At 45.3% G+C, this 19,326-nt stretch overlaps 1 protein-coding gene across 2 annotated transcripts in view; it reads right to left on the bottom strand.

Annotated features, from left to right (window-relative positions):
• The window catches only part of LAMB4 (laminin subunit beta 4), a 724,082-nt gene that overhangs the window by 411,099 nt on the left and 293,657 nt on the right, over positions 1-19,326 (bottom strand). For both annotated transcript variants that reach the window (XM_069229818.1, XM_069229820.1), the window contains exon 9: positions 5,723-5,843. In XM_069229818.1, the coding sequence (XP_069085919.1) occupies positions 5,723-5,843 (121 nt within the window). The remainder of the gene's footprint in view (positions 1-5,722; positions 5,844-19,326) is intronic.

Below are 19,326 nucleotides of genomic sequence, written 5' to 3'. Positions count from 1 at the left end.
TATCAGAAGGTGAAGAGAGAGATGCAGAGGAACTCGGATGAGCTCTTGCATTCGTTATCTAACGTTTCCCCAGAGACAGAGACCCTAAATAGCCAGAAAAGAGGGTTTGGCTACCTAGGAGAGAGGATAGGCTACTAACACCTGAAGGAGCCTATCAGCAGGAGTCTCTGACGTCACCTGGTGGCACTGGCCACTCAGAGCAGTCCAGTGTGCCAGCAGCACCTCTGTTTCCAAGATGGCAGAGGTCTGGAGCACACTGGAGGAGCTCTGGACACCTCCCAGGGGAGGTGCAGGTCAGGGGAGTGGTCACTCCCCTTTCCTTTGTCCAGTTTCGCGCCAGAGCAGGGGCTAAGGGGTCCCTGAACCGGTGTAGACTGGCTTATGCAGAATTGGGCACCTCTGTGCCCAACAAAGCATTTCCAGAGGCTGGGGGAGGCTACTCCTCCCCTGCCTTCACACCATTTTCCAAACGGAGAGGGTGTCAAACCCTCTCTCAGAGGAAGTTCTTTGTTCTGCCATCCTGGGCCAGGCCTGGCTGGACCCCAGGAGGGCAGCTGCCTGTCTGAGGGGTTGGCAGCAGCAGCAGCTGCAGTGAAACCCCAGGAAGGGCAGTTTGGCAGTACCAGGGTCTGTGCTACAGACCACTGGGATCATGGGATTGTGCCAACTATGCCAGGATGGTATAGAGGGGGCAATTCCATGATCATAGACATGTTACATGGCCATATTCGGAGTTACCATGGTGAAGCTACATATAGGTAGTGACCTATATGTAGTGCACGCGTGTAATGGTGTCCCCGCACTCACAAAGTTCAGGGATTTGGCTCTGAACAATGTGGGGGCACCTTGGCTAGTGCCAGGGTGCCCTCACACTAAGTAACTTTGCACCTAACCTTTTCCAGGTAAAAGTTAGACATATAGGTGACCTATAAGTTACTTAAGTGCAGTGTAAAATGGCTGTGAAATAACGTGGACGTTATTTCACTCAGGCTGCAGTGGCAGGCCTGTGTAAGAATTGTCAGAGGTCCCTATGGGTGGCAAAAGAAATGCTGCAGCCCATAGGGATCTCCTGGAACCCCAATACCCTGGGTACCTCAGTACCATATACTAGGGAATTATAAGGGTGTTCCAATAAGCCAATGTAAATTGGTAAAAATGGTCACTAGCCTGTCAGTGACAATTTGGAAAGAAATGAGAGAGCATAACCACTGAGGTTGTGATTAGCAGAGCCTCAGTGAGACAGTTAGTCACTACACAGGTAACACATTCAGGCACACTTATGAGCACTGGGGCCCTGGGTTACCAGGGTCCCAGTGACACATACAACTAAAACAACATATATACAGTGAAAAATGGGGGTAACATGCCAGGCAAGATGGTACTTTCCTACAACGTTTACATCAACGGGTCATTTTTCTTGATGAAATCATATCATGCACACACTCCCATGAGACTTTAGGGACCATAAGGGTCCAATTGTGACAGTGCCACAGAAAACAAAGTTATTTTGTCATGTGAAACTTTCACACTCATTCGTATTTGTGTCACCGTATTGCTTTGTACGTACTCATGATCTCATCTAAGACCATCTGTAGTGATCCCAACTCATTGGTGGCAGAGGGGTAAACATACAAAGATCATGCTTTAAACTTTTTTTTAAGTAATCTTAATCCGGGCAGTTCATGATGAATTGTTGATCAGGGCAGGTTATCCATTCCTGGCTTAATGGTGATTCTGTTCTGTTCCTCCACCAAAGTCAGGATGAATAGGCTATTCCAACCAAAGGAACATAACACGTCTCAATAGTCCTGAGGCGTGCTCAGTACTTCGTCAAGGACTGTACAGGCAGTTCTACCCACTATCCCTATGTGTTTCCAGTTGCATTCTTTGTCCCAGGTCAGACCAAGGAAGTCTGCATAACATGTGTGTCAGTGTTAGAGTGAGTTGCCTGCTTGCCATCAGGATGCTGGGAAATGTAATCCTTTACAGACCAGGAATCATGAGTAATCCATAGACCGTGAGCTGGAACAAAAGTTATCACTGCAGCCAGTTAAACCTATTACAATTTCCATAAAATTTTTCTGAACACACAAAAAAGACTTCAAATAGTAAAAAAAATATATATATAGTGAAATGGGAATTTAGTAAAGCCAGGGGAAATGTTATTCATCTTTTTTCAGTGTAATAACTCGAAAAAGGAAACTTGTCTCAAGAATATTTCCCAAATAGTTTTCTAGTCCTTAGCCAGTGGTAGGGTTTATTCTGCACCCCACATGTAAAATACTCTGTATAGGGCTCAATCATAAGGGTTTTCCATCGATCCTGAATGAACCAGGGAAGGGTTGCAAAATATTCTTAATTTCATGCCCTGGTTATGAATGTGGTAATGCCCTTAAAGGGATTGTTCTATTGAGGCAGCGATTCTATTGTTTATTCAGCTGGGACCATATAATTCCATTGTTCACGCCCATGATCTGAGTACGGTGCCTGTAAGTTTAGCATTGGTCGAGCCACAGGAGTGGTGGAGTCAAGTCTTTGTTAAAGGGTCAGAATCTTTCAATAACATAGCATAAGTCTTTTTCAGTATGCCATTAAGCCAGATAATGTTATGTCAATCTTTTTGTTTCCCTCATACATTCTTTTGTGCGGCGGTGCTTCTCAGTTCTAACATGTACACTACTTGTTGCCATACCAATCTACTTTAGGTCACAGGGACACACAATCACAAAAGAACGTTTGTAGAATTATAGTTGGTAAATTGGTAAATTGGTAAATTGCTTGCATTGGCATGGTGTAGATAGGCATAACTCTGATTTGACTGTCTTTCATGTTAGACAACACACACTATACTTCTCACAGGAGTGATGTCCTCTGGCCGTTGGTAAGTTCCATAAGGTTAACTGATTGTTTCTTACTTCAGCCTTCTTTGGTTGTATGCATACCAGGATGTCTTTCAAGCTTCTCAGTTCTTGAAGAAAACATAGGCTTCTCAGCTGAAGTCTCCCTGGTATGAGACCGTGCCAGAGCTTATTCCCAATCTTTTTAAGTGTTTAAGAATTTGGACCAAAGATAGTCACAGAGATCAGCCTGTTGGCTTAGCCTTATCATATATTGCTAGTAGTTGGTCCCTGTTGTTTTTCAAGGCTCTCTTTTTAGCCTTCTCAGTCAAGTGTGAAGGACAGTTCTTCTCTTGCAGTTTCTTAGTGATCCTTTTTAGGGTCGAGTGCGCAAGCGCTCCGGATTGTTGTAATCTCTCTGTGGGCTTTTAACCACAACCACTCTTGCTATTCTTTCTTTGTTGTACTTGTTTTAAATGCTTCATTGCTATTGGTGCATTTTGTGAAATGTCCCTCCTATGTGTGCTGAGTTCCCACCCAGGCGATTTCACTAAGTGAAACTTTTTGTTGGCCATCACACTACATCACGTTTCCTCCTATCACAGCATGTGATGGCCCCTCCTCCAGTTTCGGTTTGCGTCCATTCCAGCTGCAATCCTTTCTAAACATTCATGCAGGGAGCCAATAATTCTTGCACTCACGCTCATAGCGGCTGTGGTGCTTTGAATTGACTTGCTCATGTCAACTGTTTTACTTTTCATTTTCAATTTCTGGGGCAAGATAAGTCCCGTTAGGAATTTACTATGCTAATAGCTCTAACTCGTGTGTACGGTTTCCTGTTAGACATAAGACCTGTCCAACTGTGAGGTTCTCCCAGGGTAAGAGAAGGCAGAAACTTTCAAACTGAAGCGATTTATTTCGGCCCATAGGTTTATAATAGAATTCGGCAGACATCCTTCTGCGGAAAATCCTTAGTTCAAGGAAGGCTAATTTCTTATTGTCCATGGTGACAGTAAACCTAAGGAAGAGGTCCAAAGAGTTCAGCTATTTTGTGAAAGTCATAGCTTTATCCCTTGCACCTGTCCATATAAGGAGGAAATATCATGCATATATCTCTTCTAGATTTGAACATTCTAAAATAGTAATATAAAACCCAACTTCACCAGTCAGCAGGATTTTGTATTAACATTCTGGCCATACTAAATATGACCCTGTTACTCCTTTCAGATCAGAATCTACCACTCAAACAGTATATGAGGGTAGTCCTAATGTTAGCCTATGAAAGGAGAAGGCCTCACAGCAATGAAAAACGAATTTAGGAGTTTTATACTACCAGGACATATAAACTACACAGGTATATGTCCTGCCTTTTACCTACATAGCACCCTGCCGTATTGTTCACCTAGGGCCTACCTTAGGGGTGACTTATATTTAGAAAAATGGGAGTTTAAGACTTGGCCAGTACTTTTAAACCCCAAGTCAAATTGGCAGTGAAACTGCACACACAGGTCTTGCAAAGGCAGGCCTGAGACATGGTTAAGGGGCTAATTATGTGGGTGACCCAATCTGTGCTGCAGCCCCACTAATAGCATTTAATCTACAGGCCCTGGGCACATGTAGTGCACTTTACTAGGGACTTATAAGTAAATTACATAAGACAATTGAGAATGAGCCAATGTCACCATGTTTTAAGGGAGAAAGCATATGCACTTTAGTACCGGTTAGCAGTGGTAAAATGTGCAGAGTCCTAAAACCAGCAAAAACAGTATCAACACGTGGAGTGAGGAAGGCAAAAAGTTGAGGGTGACCACTGTAAGACTGTCAGGTCTAACAGTTGGTAAATGTAGTATTCCATTGGGTATTTAAAGCAGCAACTTCACGGTTGATAGCTTGATCAAAGTCAAGTAATTCAGGTGTCATTTCAGAAGGAGGATTGAATTTAGACTTTGGTCTAAGCCTGGTACTTCTCTCCATACTATAGATTATCCCTCCTCTACCAAAAAAGACTCTCAGTCTAATCTTTTGTAAAAATTCAGCTACTTCTGTTTTACGTTTAAATACATTCTCACTAGGTGTAAGTACGAAACCTAACCTTGTATTCAGCACGCCATTCATTGCATCTGTGAGAATTTTCAAATTCAAGTTAATGGTAATGCTTGACAAGGTGGCTAAGGTTTGCTGGTTCCTGGGGGTTGGATCTTTCAAGATTGATGTACTCTACTGTGTGGTCTTCCAAGGAAAATTTGGAGAGAGGCAATGGGGGAACCATAACAAAGTGGCCACACCTCTATGTTGGCATTCTGGTTTACCAGTCCTTAGGTAAATTAAGGGGATAACTACTCCTTGACCCTCTTTTCCCTAAAACACCACAACTTTAAATCCATAAGTGTTGCACTACAACTAAAAAAAACAAATTATAACAACTAAAATACTATTACCACATAATCCGATTGTCCCTTTCTGGTCTAATATGAATGTGTACAAAGTATAAACTTTTTTTCGGGCCACTTCTCCTTTCCCGACCTTGTTAGGGAAGAGGAAACATGTTATGTAGTTTTGATATCCAAGGGGGCGAGTGGTTGTGGTTGTGAACGGGGTGACACTGGAGCTAGGGTTTCATGCAACATGTCGTTTTCCTAAAATTAGGATACACCAGAATTTGAGAGCAGCTTTTTTTTGTTTTCCCATAACATATTGTATTGGCAGTATTTGTAATTTTCAAAAGAGAATCGTTGTACAACATTCAGAGCGTGCGTCATCATCCTCTAACAAACCTTTAATGCTCACGTGTATCTTCGTCTTTCTCTAAACCAATGTGCTCTAAGCATACCTGCCAACATGTCGTAGTTAACAATCCTACCTCATCCATGCAGAGTTAAACTTACTTTTGCAGACACTGTTCTGTAATCCCTCGGCTGGTTTCCATGGAATGTCATTATACAAGTCTCTACATCTTTCACAATTTAAGCCATCTGTGTTATGTTGACAGACACATCTGCCATGAACCTGCATCGAATAAAAACAAAGTTTCAACAAGTCAGTGTCTTTCTATACTTGAAAAAAGAGCGACACGTTTTAAAACGCAGATTTAACACTATTGTATGTGCCCTTGTCTTTTCTTACTATCTACTCCTCGCTATATGTGTCAGGCAGAGCATTTTTAAATGTTTGTGGGGGCAGGGTCGAACTGGCCTGTAAGGCAATGAGGCAGATCTAACAGTTCAGTGTGTGGGCTGGTGTTTTGGCTGTTGTTAGTGAGCCTGTTTTATGGTCGGCTGGGCCGGTTCTTACTGTTGATTTCATGGTGTTAAAACAAACATTGCATGCACTCTTCCATACCTTGCAAAACTCTTATGCAGTGTCTTACCACGTTCAAAACTGCCCCAGTGTGCAAACATGGGTCACCTATTAAACAATCTAATGCACTATTGTGGGTCACTTTTATTTTAATGCCCGGGCCTCTTTTCAATTCCAGTCTGACCCTGTGTGGGGGCCTTGGCAAGAAATAATTTGGATTTTATGTATTCATTTATTTTGCTAATTTAGGCCCTATGTTGTCCAACAATACAGTATAATATGTTAAAAGTTAAAATACAGATATACGGAGAACAGAGCTACAGAGAAATTTCACTTTCCCAGGTGGCCCTTTGGTAGGTGGAGGTGCTGGGAAATTGCCCTCTTTGCCCATGCCTTAAAGCGTCTATATGTGTGACGTTTTACCTCCAGGTGCGATATCATAATGCTGTTGTTTGCGCTTCGCCAGCGTAGATATGGTCTGTGCGATTTTTTTGCGTATTACAATAACTCGAATTACCTCTGAGTTAATGCATGTTTTTTAGACAGCTGACCTCTAAACACTGGACAGAAAAAGCGCTTTGTGTTTGCAAACTCTGCTATCAACTCTGCTATCAAAAAAACGCGCATTTACTGGGAGATTCTTGGCGTTAACTACGCGCTGAAGGTGCCAAAAGGAACCACGCAGACTCCTTCTGCTCTGGTGCAATGCAGAACATGGCATCCTGATGCGGTCACAGGTTCCGCTGTTTAAAGAAAAGGAGCCTTTGAAATTTGTGGTACGGTCGTGTGGCTTCCATTATTGGAGACCTCAGGAAACAAGATTTCAACAAAGGACAGTGCTGTTGATAATGCAAGTCCCAAACCTAAAATGTATCCCTTCCATAATTAAATACAAAATCAACAAGCCACAGTTTTGCCAGTTCATGCTATTAATGCACTTACAGATTTTAGTTTGTATGAAAGTGACTGATATTACACCAATGACTGAACATGGACATGTGGAAATTACTCTACAAACTCTTTATAAAATTAATCATCACTGAGACTATGGCATTTCTCTAACCTCTGTGGTTTTCAAACGTTTTAATGCCGTGCCACGCCAATGGTGGTGAGGGGGAGGGGAAGTAATCGCCCCCCTGAGAATTTTCCACCAATATTCTATTAAGTTGGCAATGATTAAATGTTTCTAGGCTTATTTAAACATTGCAATTAAGTTCTGTTACCTTTTTAAAATGCAATAAACGTTTTTCTGCTTCAAACAAAGCACTAGTATCTGCATAATGCTTCTTTTGGCCAGGGCGTGGTCCCCCCTAAGATCACTTGAGTACCCCCTGGGTGGCCGCCCCCATTTTGAAGACCCCCTGCTCTAACACATGTCAATCTCTCAGTTTTTAACTATTTGCTCCTGTTCTGTAGAGGAATTTAGGGCTGTATTTATAGGCCGCTAGTGCCACAGGAGCATCACTTTTAGGGTTGTATTTATAGGCCCTTAGTGCCACAGGAGCGTCACTTTTAGTGACGCTCTTGTGGTGCTAAGCACAGCGCTGTATTTACAAGGTGGCGTTAAGCCACGTTTGGTGGCTTAATGCCACCTTGTAAATATGGCCCCTTCCCACACAGCACTGGGTGTGGAAGGGGCATGCAATGGGTGTTGCTGTGTGCGTGCCACAGCAACACCCATTGCATTTTGAGGCTGCCTCAGATTTATGAAATCTCGTAAACCTGAGGCAGCGCCAAAATCTAACGACACCCCCAGGGCTGGTGTTAGCAGGGCGCAACAAGGAGGAATACTTTTATTCCTCCTAATTTTTTGCTTTTTCCATGCGTGCTGCATTCTGCCGCATGCATAGAAAAAGTAAAATGCCAGAAATGATTGTTTATGTGCAGGGAGGTGTCCCTTCCTGCACATAAACAATAATTAGAAAATTATGCTTTGGCACTTCTGTGTGTGATGCATTGCGCAACACACACAGAAGTGCCAAAGCGCTATTAGTGATTGTTTATGTGCAGGAAGGAACACCTTCCCGCACATAAACAATCACACCCCTCAACACAAACATCCTTGCACAAATGTGCAAGGATGCCTGCGTTGGTGCAGAAAGCTAATTTTAGCGCCAGCGCAGGGTGAAATGCAGAGGTGCGCCGTATTCCCTAAAATACAGAGCATCCCTGCGTTTCTAAAGTGATGCAGAACGGCGCTGCCAATTTTGGCGCACCACTGCACTGACAATTTTGGTGCAGCACCGTGCTGTGGCACTTTTCTTTAAATCTGGCCCTTACGGACCCTGGGGAAACAACACCAGTGGTAGGACATTGTTACTTTGATCACAAGAGTGATCACAGCAGATTGCCATAACGCTTACAAAAACCCTGCTAAGGCTTAGAGGGCACGGCGAAAGGCGGCCTTTTACCATTAGAATTTCTAGAACTACATTTATAGAGGAAGGATGGCAATGAGCTGGAACTCTTGTTCAGTTTTACCCAAGGCATTTTTAGCATTAGGACTTAGCAGACTATGACCTCCAAACAGTGCTGGCAGTATGCAAGTCACCAAGAATATGGGGAAGTAGCTTCCAAATATTCATGTCCTGTTGGGATCATGCCTGACATGGGCAACGGGATACAAATGAGATAGCACAAATGTGTAACTGTTAAGAATTTGAGGCAACAAAGGAGATTAATTATATGCCCACATATTTTGCTTAGAAGTAGGGGCGTAGTGTGCCGAGTCATGGCTTTCGTGCTGGCCATGACTTTCCATCACATTGGGCATCACTTCCTGTCAAGTGCTAAGATACACAATGTGGTGTGTAGTTTCCTTAGGTTGTACCTGGGAGGATTCTGGGCTACAGGGTCTTAGTGTCCTTCTCACAACATATTAGTTATATTGTCCTTTGTTGGAGAGAGATGAAACATCTTTCACATAACAGGGCCTAAGCCCAATGTTACTGTTATGATTCCACGGGACATCAACTTAAAAAAATGTGCTCCTTAAAAGAGGAATTAAATCTGTGACTCTCTGAAGTACCTTAAAATTCTTTTAGTCTAAGAATATTAAGAGTAGAAATCACAGTCAGAATGAACCACATACTTTGGAATCTTCATTCTTTTCCATACTAATATAGCAAAAGCATTCATTAGAACATCCTCTTCACCTGATGATGACCACCCTGTGACCTCGGTTACAGAAAGTATCCATGTCCGTGACCCTAATTTCCTTAGACTGGTGAAGACACCTTAACCATCAGGTTGCTCCGTGTGAACCAAAAGAACACTGGTTCAAGTTTATTCAAAGAGACTAATGCAAACATTATGGTTTTTCCAATATCGGACCTAGTTCTAGGAACCCCTGCACAGACAAACCCCTGGGAGCACCAGTTACCTCCTAATCCTGACCTTCTTGAAGTCAGATGCTGTACAGACTCATTTTCAATCTGGTTGCAGAATTTAGAGGGCACCAAAACTTGAGATTCCATAGGAAAAAAAAAGCTGTTTGGGCGAGGGGAACTAAAGAAATCTAACTAACCTGATACACCAAGATTTGTTAGCAGATTTTCGCACCAATACACCTAGACTGGGTTCACAGATCAGCATCAAGAAAACTGCTGAAGCACCAGGCATCATTTTCTGAGGAGTGAAAGTGGCGAATCAAGTGTCAGTTTGGAGGAGTGAAAGCAGCGAATAAAATAAAACTCTGACTGCTCCAAATCAGTGTTAAGCATGATCTCACACATCTGAGGCCCTATCCCTTCCCTCTTTAAAAGGTATATGTTTACTTTGGCCCAGGATGTCCAGAAGTATGGACTATAGCCTGATTACAAGCATTCCATAGATCTGCATCTGGGCAGGGACGGCTCCACCGCAATGGCGGAGGAGCGTTGCCCCCCTGGCTAAGAGCCAGCAGTTGAAAAATAAAACAATAGTTTACTATTGTTTCATTTTTAATCTGCTGTCTCAGCCAGCAGTGCAGGGAGGGGTGGGGCTGGGCCACAAGAAGGGGGAGAGGGTAGGGGGAGTGGAGTGCAAATAAGTGCGCATATGTGTTTGGTTAGTCGTTTTAGGCCTCATGCAAACTTAGATTTCTCCAACCCGGCTGTGTTGCACAGCCACCTGGAGAAACTGCACAGATTCCAGGGCAGTGTCTGAGCTGCAGTCTAAGCAGCTGAGACCAATCCTGGTGCTGCTTTCATGCTAGATTTAGCATGAGAGCAGCACCAGTATTGCCTGGGAGCATGTGCTGATGTCCCAGTAAATGCTGGGACACCATTGTTAACGCTGAATTTTACTTATGAATATTTATGTATTCTGAGTATTGAATCTGCATAGAAAATGAGTTGACATAGAAAGATAATATACGCATTTGAAAATGTGTCCACTTGAGTGACCACAAATAATAACGAAGTGTACTTATTAACAGCTTATTAATGTAAAATGTTGAGCTTATATTTGCATTAATGTAGTAGTATGTCATATTAATGATTATGTATTATGTGTTTGCTTTAGTAATCATAGGCCTTAATTTAGCGAGGTCTTTGGACTAGTTGCACGGCCTCATGTCAAGTCGCATTGCTTAGGAGATTTATAAAATGGCTTCTTAGAGAATTAAATTCAGAATTTCCATTGCATGGACCGAATATTAGAACTAGACTTCTTTCCCATGAGAACTGCACGCTAGGATATGTTGTACAAACTGGGGATACATTTTATAACTTAGTATGTGTAAAGATGACTGTAGGAAGTTGGCTCTGTATGTGCTATTTTAAAGTAAGGAATAGCATGCACAGAATCCAAGGGTTCCCCTTAGAGGTAAGATAGTGGCAAAAAGAGATAATACTAATGCTCTATTTTGTGGTAGTGTGGTCGAGCAGTAGGCTTATCAAAGGAGTAGTGTTAAGCATTTGTTGTACGTACACACAGGCAATAAATGAGGAACACACACTCAGAGACAAATCCAGCCAATAGGTTTTGTTATAGAAAAATATATTTTCTTAGTTTATTTTAAGAACCACAGGTTCAAATTCTACATGTAATATCTCATTTGAAAGGTATTGCAGGTAAGTACTTTAGGAACTTTGAATCATTACATTAGCATGTATACTTTTCACATAAAACACAATAAGCTGTTTTAAAAGTGGACACAGTGCAATTTTCACAGTTCCTGGGGGAGGTAAGTTTTTGTTAGTTTGTCAGGTAAGTAAATCACTTACAAGTCTCAGGTTTGGGTCCAAGGTAGCCCACCGTTGGGGGTTCAGAGCAACCCCAAAGTTACCACACCAGCAGCTCAGGGCCGGTCAGGTGCAGAGGTCAAAGAGGTGCCCAAAACACATAGGCTTCAATGGAGAGAAGGGGGTGCCCGGTTCCGGTCTGCCAGCAGGTAAGTACCCGCGTCTTCGGAGGGCGGACCAGGTGGGTTTTGTAGGGCACAAGTCCACACAAAAAGTACACCCTCAGCGGCACTGGGGCGGCCGGGTGCAGTGTAGAAACCAGCGTCGGGTTTTCAATGGAAATCAAGGAGAGATCAAGGGATCTCTTCAGCGTTGCAGGCAGGCAAGGGGGGGGCTCCTCGGGGTAGCCACCACCTGGGCAAGGGAGAGGGCTTCCTGGGGGTCACTCCTGCACAGGAGTTCCGTTCCTTTAGGTGCTGGGGGCTGCGGGTGCAGGGTCTTTTCCAGCCGTCGGGAAATGGAGTTCAGGCAGTCGCGGTCAGGGGGAGCCTCGGGATTCCCTCTGCAGGCGTCGCTGTGGGGGCTCAGGGGGGACAACTTTGGTTACTCACCACCCAGTGCAGGCTTTGTTACTGGCCTCAGAGTGACAAAGGCACTCTCCCCATGGGGCCAGCAACATGTCTCTAGCGTGGCAGGCTGCTGGAACCAGTCAGCCTACACAGATAGTTGGTTAAGGTTTCAGGGGGCACCTCTAAGGTGCCCTCTGGGGTGTATTTTACAATAAAATGTACACTGGCATCAGTGTGCTTTTATTGTGCTGAGAAGTTTGATACCAAACTTCCCAGTTTTCAGTGTAGCCATTATGGTGCTGTGGAGTTCGTGTAAAACAGACTCCCAGACCATATACTCTTATGGCTACCCTGCACTTACAATGTCTAAGGTATTGCTTAGACACTGTAGGGGCACAGTGCTCATGCACTGGTGCCCTCACCTATGGTATAGTGCACCCTGCCTTAGGGCTGTAAGGCCTACTAGAGGGGTGACTTATCTATACCTGCATAGGCAGTGAGAGGTTGGCATGGCACCCTGAGGGGAGTGCCATGTCGACTTACTCGTTTTGTTCTCACCAGCACACACAAGCTGGCAAGCAGGGTGTCTGTGCTGAGTGAGGGGTCTCCAGGGTGGCATAAGACATGCTGCAGCCCTTAGAGACCTTCCTTGGCATCAGGGCCCTTGGTACCAGGGGTACCACTTACAAGGGACTTATCTGGATGCCAGGGTGTGCCAATTGTGGAATCAAAAGTACAGGTTAGGGAAAGAACACTGGTGCTGGGGCCTGGTTAGCAGGCCTCAGCACACTTTCAATTCAAAACATAGCATCAGCAAAGGCAAAAAGTCAGGGGGTAACCATGCCAAGGAGGCATTTCCTTACACAATCCCCCCCCAAACGAAAGAGAATGAGACTAACCTTTCCCAAGAGAGTCTTCATTTTCTAAGTGGAAGAACCTGGAAAGGCCATCTGCATTGGCATGGGCAGTCCCAGGTCTGTGTTCCACTATAAAGTCCATTCCCTGTAGGGAGATGGACCACCTCAACAGTTTTGGATTTTCACCTTTCATTTGCATCAGCCATCTGAGAGGTCTGTGGTCAGTTTGAACTAGGAAGTGAGTACCAAAGAGGTATGGTCTCAGCTTCTTCAGGAACCTGAACCAAACCACAGCAAAGGCCTCCCTCTGAATGGCACTCCAACGCTGCTCCCTGGGGAGTAACCTCCTGCTAATGAAAGCAACAGGCTGGTCAAGGCCATCATCATTTGTTTGGGACAAAACTGCCACTATCCCATGTTCAGAGGCATCTGTTTGCACAATGAATTGCTTGGAGTAATCTGGAGCTTTTAGAACTGGTGCTGTGCACATAGCTTGTTTCAGGGTGTTAAAGGCCTGTTGGCATTCTACAGTCCAGTTTACTTTCTTGGGCATTTTCTTGGAGGTGAGTTCTGTGAGGGCTGTCACAATGGATCCATATCCCTTCGCAAACCTCCTATAGTACCCAGTCAAGCCAAGGAATGCCCTGACTTGAGTCTGGGTTTTTGGAGCTGCCCAGTCCAGAATAGTCTGGATCTTAGGCTGGAGTGGCTGAACTTGGCCTCCACCTACAAGGTGTCCCAAGTAAACCACAGTTCCCTGCCCTATCTGGCATTTGGATGCCTTGATAGAGAGGCCTGCAGATTGCAGAGCCTTCAAAACCTTCTTCAGGTGGACCAGGTGATCCTGCCAGGTGGAGCTGAAGACAGCAATATCATCAAGATAAGCTGCACTAAAGGATTCCAACCCAGCAAGGACTTGATTCACCAACCTTTGGAAGGTGGCAGGGGCATTCTTTAAACCAAAGGGCATAACAGTGAACTGATAATGCCCATCAGGTGTGGAGAATGCTGTCTTTTCTTTTGCTCCAGGGGCCATTTTGATTTGCCAGTACCCAGCTGTTAAGTCAAAGGTACTTAAGAATTTGGCAGCCCCTAATTTGTCTATCAGCTCATCAGCTCTAGGAATGGGATGGGCATCTGTCTTGGTGACAGAATTAAGACCTCTGTAGTCCACACAAAACCTCATCTCTCTCTTTCCTTCTTTGGTGTGAGGTTTGGGGACTAAGACCACTGGGCTAGCCCAGGGGCTGTCAGAGTACTCAATTACTCCCAATTCCAGCATCTTGTGGACTTCCACCTTGATGCTTTCCTTAACTTGGTCAGATTGTCTGAATATTTTGTTTTTGACAGGCATGCTGTCCCCTGTGTCCACATCATGGGTACACAGGTGTGTCTGACCAGGGGTTAGGGAAAAGAGTTCAGCAAACTGCTGTAGGACCTTCCTACAGTCAGCTTGCTGTTGGTCAGAGAGGGTGTCTGAATAGATCACTCCATCCACTGAGCCATATTTAGGGTCTGATGAGAGGAGATCAGGGAGAGGTTCACTCTCAGCTTCCTGGTTCTCATCTGTTTCCATCAACAGATTTACATCAGGCCTATCATGGAAGAGCTTAAGGCGGTTCACATGGATCACCCTCTTGGGGCTCCTGCTTGTGCCCAGGTCCACCAGGTAGGTGACCTGACTCTTCCTCTCTAGTACTGGGTAAGGGCCACTCCATTTGTCCTGAAGTGCCCTGGGAGCCACAGGCTCCAGAACCCAGACTTTCTGCCCTGGTTGAAATTCAACCAGTGCAGCCTTTTGGTCATACCACAACTTCTGGAGTTGTTGGTTGGCCTCAAGGTTTTTACTTGCCTTTTCCATGTACTCTGCCATCCTTGAGCGAAGGCCAAGTACATAGTCCACTATGTCTTGTTTAGGCTCATGAAGAGGTCTCTCCCAGCCTTCTTTAACAAGAGCAAGTGGTCCCCTTGCAGGGTGACCAAACAGAAGTTCAAAGGGTGAGAATCCTACTCCCTTCTGAGGCACCTCTCTGTAAGCGAAAAGCAGACATGGCAGGAGGACATCCCATCTCCTTTTGAGTTTTTCTGGGAGCCCCATGATCATGCCCTTTAATGTCTTGTTGAATCTCTCAACAAGGCCATTAGTTTGTGGATGATATGGTGTAGTGAATTTATAAGTCACCCCACACTCATTCCACATGTGTTTTAGGTATGCTGACATGAAGTTGGTACCTCTGTCAGACACCACCTCCTTAGGGAAGCCCACTCTGGTAAAGATACCAATGAGGGCCTTGGCTACTGCAGGGGCAGTAGTCGACCTAAGGGGAATAGCTTCAGGATACCTAGTAGCATGATCCACTACTACTAGGATGTACATATTTCCTGAGGCTGTGGGAGGTTCTAGTGGACCAACTATGTCCACACCCACTCTTTCAAAGGGGACCCACACCACTGGAAGTGGAATGAGGGGGGCCTTTGGATGCCCACCTGTCTTACCACTGGCTTGACAGGTGGGGCAGTGTAGGAAAGTACCATCTTGCCTGGCATGTTACCCCCATTTTTCACTGTATATATGTTGTTTTAGTTGTATGTGTCACTGGGACCCTGGTAACCCAGGGCCCCAGTGCTCATAAGTGTGCCTGAATGTGTTACCTGTGTAGTGACTAACTGTCTCACTGAGGCTCTGCTAATCAGAACCTCAGTGGTTATGCTCTCTCATTTCTTTCCAAATTGTCACTAACAGGCTAGTGACCAATTTTACCAATTTACATTGGCTTACTGGAACACCCTTATAATTCCCTAGTATATGGTACTGAGGTACCCAGGGTATTGGGGTTCCAGGAGATCCCTATGGGCTGCAGCATTTCTTTTGCCACCCATAGGGAGCTCTGACAATTCTTACACAGGCCTGCCACTGCAGCCTGAGTGAAATAACGTCCACGTTATTTCACAACCATTTTACACTGCACTTAAGTAACTTATAAGTCACCTATATGTCTAACCTTTACCTGGTAAAGGTTAGGTGCAAAGTTACTTAGTGTGAGGGCACCCTGGCACTAGCCAAGGTGCCCCCACATTGTTCAGAGCCAATTCCCTGAACTTTGTGAGTGCGGGGACACCATTGCACGCGTGCACTACATATAGGTCACTACCTATATGTAAATTCACAATGGTAACTCCGAATATGGCCATGTAACATGTCTATGATCATGGAATTGCCCCCTCTATGCCATCCTGGCATAGTTGGCACAATCCCATGATCCCAGTGGTCTGTAGCACAGACCCTGGTACTGCCAAACTGCCCTTCCTGGGGTTTCACTGCAGCTGCTGCTGCTGCCAACCCCTCAGACAGGCATCTGCCCTCCTGGGGTCCAGCCAGGCCTGGCCCAGGATGGCAGAACAAAGAACTTCCTCTGAGAGAGGGTGTGACACCCTCTCTCTTTGGAAAATGGTGTGAAGGCAGGGGAGGAGTAGCCTCCCCCAGCCTCTGGAAATGCTTTGTTGGGCACAGATGTGCCCAATTCTGCATAAGCCAGTCTACACCGGTTCAGGGGACCCCTTAGCCCTGCTCTGGCGCGAAACTGGACAAAGGAAAGGGGAGTGACCACTCCCCTGACCTGCACCTCCCCTGGGAGGTGCCCAGAGCTCCTCCAGTGTGCTCCAGACCTCTGCCATCTTGGAACCAGAGGTGCTGCTGGCACACTGGACTGCTCTGAGTGGCCAGTGCCACCAGGTGACGTCAGAGACTCCTTGTGATAGGCTCCTTCAGGTGTTGCTAGCCTATCCTCTCTCCTAAGTAGCCAAACCCTCTTTTCTGGCTATTTAGGGTCTCTGTCTCTGGGGAAACTTTAGATAACGAATGCAAGAGCTCATCCGAGTTCCTCTGCATCTCTCTCTTCACCTTCTGCCAAGGAATCGACTGCTGACCGCGCTGGAAGCCTGCAAAACTGCAACATAGTAGCAAAGACGACTACTGCAAATCTGTAACGCTGATCCTGCCGCCTTCTCGACTGTTTTCCTGGTGGTGCATGCTGTGGGGGTAGTCTGCCTCCTCTCTGCACTAGAAGCTCCGAAGAAATCTCCCGTGGGTCGACGGAATCGTCCCCCTGCAACCGCAGGCACCAAAAAGCTGCACTACCAGTCCCTTGGGTCTCCTCTCAGCACGACATGCGAGGTCCCTCGAATCCAGCAACTCTGTCCAAGTGACTCCCACAGTCCAGTGACTCTTCAGTCCAAGTTTGGTGGAGGTAAGTCCTTGCCTCACCTCGCTAGACTGCATTGCTGGGAACCGCGACTTTTGCAGCTACTCCGGCCCCTGTGCACTTCCGGCAGAAATCCTTCATGCACAGCCAAGCCTGGGTCTACGGCACTCTATCCTGCATTGCACGACTTTCTAAGTTGGTCTCCGGCGACGTGGGACTCCTTTGTGTAACTTCGGGTGAGCACCGTTTCACACATCCTCGTAGTGCCTGTTTCTGGCACTTCTCCGGGAGCTACCTGCTGCTAAGAGGGCTTCTTGTCTTGCTCGACGTTCCCTCTACCTCCTGGTCCAATTTGCGACCTCCTGGTCCCTCCTGGGCCGCAGCAGCGTCCAAAAACGCTAACCGCATGATTTGCAGCTAGCAAGGCTTGTTGGCGTTCTTTCGGCGGGAAAACACTTCTGCACAACTCTACAATGCAAGAGGGATCCGTCCTCCAAAGGGGAAGTCTCTAGCCCTTTGCGTTCCTGCAGAAACCGCAGCTTCTTCTGTCCAGTAGAAGCTTCTTTGCATCCACAGCTGGCATTTCCTGGGCATCTGCCCATCTCCGACTTGCTTGTGACTTTTGGACTTGGTCCCCTTGTTCCACAGGTACCCTAGATTGGAAATCCACAGTTGTTGCATTGTTGGTTTGTGTCTTTCCTGCATTATTCCTCTAACACGACTTCTTTGTCCTTAGGGGAACTTTAGTGCACTTTGCACTCACTTTTCAGGGTCTTGGGGAGGGTTATTTTTCTAACTCTCACTATTTTCTAATAGTCCCAGCGACCCTCTACAAGGTCACATAGGTTTGGGGTCCATTCGTGGTTCGCATTCCACTTTTGGAGTATATGGTTTGTGTTGCCCCTATCCCTATGTTTCCCCATTGCATCCTATTGTAACTATACATTGTTTGCACTGTTTTCTAAGACTATACTTCATATTTTTGGTATTGTGTATATATATCTTGTGTATATTTCCTATCCTCTCACTGAGGGTACACTCTGAGATACTTTGGCATATTGTCATAAAAATAAAGTACCTTTATTTTTAGTATAACTGTGTATTGTGTTTTCTTATGATATTGTGCATATGACACTAGGTGGTACTGTAGTAGCTTCACACGTCTCCTAGTTCAGCCTAAGCTGCTCTGCTAAGCTACCATTATCTATCAGCCTAAGCTGCTAGACACCCTATACACTAATAAGGGATAACTGGGCCTGGTGCAAGGTGCAAGTACCCCTTGGTACTCACTACAAGCCAGTCCAGCCTCCTACATTGGTTGTGCAGCGGTGGGATAAGTGCTTTGAGACTACTTACCACTCTTGTCATTGTACTTTTCATAAGAGAAAAATATACAAAACAAGTTCAGTGTATATACACATTGCCAAAAAGTTTTGCATTTCCTCTTTTCACTCTTTTCTAAGTGCTGAAAAGTACTTCTAACTTTCTAAAAAGTTCTAAAAAGTTTAAAAAGTTTTTTTCTCTGTCTTGCTAAAAGCTCTGACAAACTTTTTTCTCTTTTTCTATCACTTTAACTCTCTCTAAAAATGTCTGGCACAGGCCAAAATGTTGATCTGTCCGAACTTGCATATGATCACCTTAGCTGGAAAGGAGCAAGGAGTCTCTGCATAGAGAGAGGTTTGAGTGTAGGGAAGAATCCTTCCTTGGAACTGTTACTTAACATGCTTAGAGAACAGGATAAGGCTAGAAGTGCCCCATCTGTAGAAAAAGTAGCTAATGGTTCCCAATCTGATCCAGGGACTCCCCCAGGAAAAGATTCAGGAAAGAAACTTCCTAGCCTGCCCATTACTAGACAGTCTAGCATAGTTGGTAATGATGAAGAGCCACACCACACAAATAGTGTTGTCTCACATCATAGCAAAAGCATTTACTCACACCACAGTGGTACTGATGTTTCTGTTAGCCAAGTTGTTAGGGTGCCCTCTGTAAGGGACAGCTCTCCTTCTGTCCATTCTCACCATACTTCTGTTTCAAGGCATGTCCCTCCCACCCACCCTGATGACAGATTGTTAGAAAGGGAGCTCAATAGATTGAGAGTGGAACAAACCAGACTGAAGCTCAAGAAGCAACAGCTGGATTTGGATAGACAGACTTTAGAAGTAGAGAAGGAGAGACAGAAACTGGGTTTAGAAACCCATGGTGGCAGCAGCAGTATTCCCCATAGTCATCCTGCAAAAGAGCATGATTCCAGGAATCTGCACAAGATAGTTCCCCCTTATAAGGAGGGGGATGACATTAACAAGTGGTTTGCTGCACTTGAGAGGGCCTGTGTTGTACAAGATGTCCCTCAAAGGCAGTGGGCTGCTATCCTATGGCTATCATTTAGTGGAAAAGGTAGG

Source organism: Pleurodeles waltl, chromosome 4_1, assembly GCF_031143425.1.
Source record: "Pleurodeles waltl isolate 20211129_DDA chromosome 4_1, aPleWal1.hap1.20221129, whole genome shotgun sequence".
NCBI lineage: Eukaryota > Metazoa > Chordata > Amphibia > Caudata > Salamandridae > Pleurodeles > Pleurodeles waltl.
Note: the sequence above shows the minus strand (reverse complement) of the source record. Positions and strands in the feature narration are given on the sequence as shown.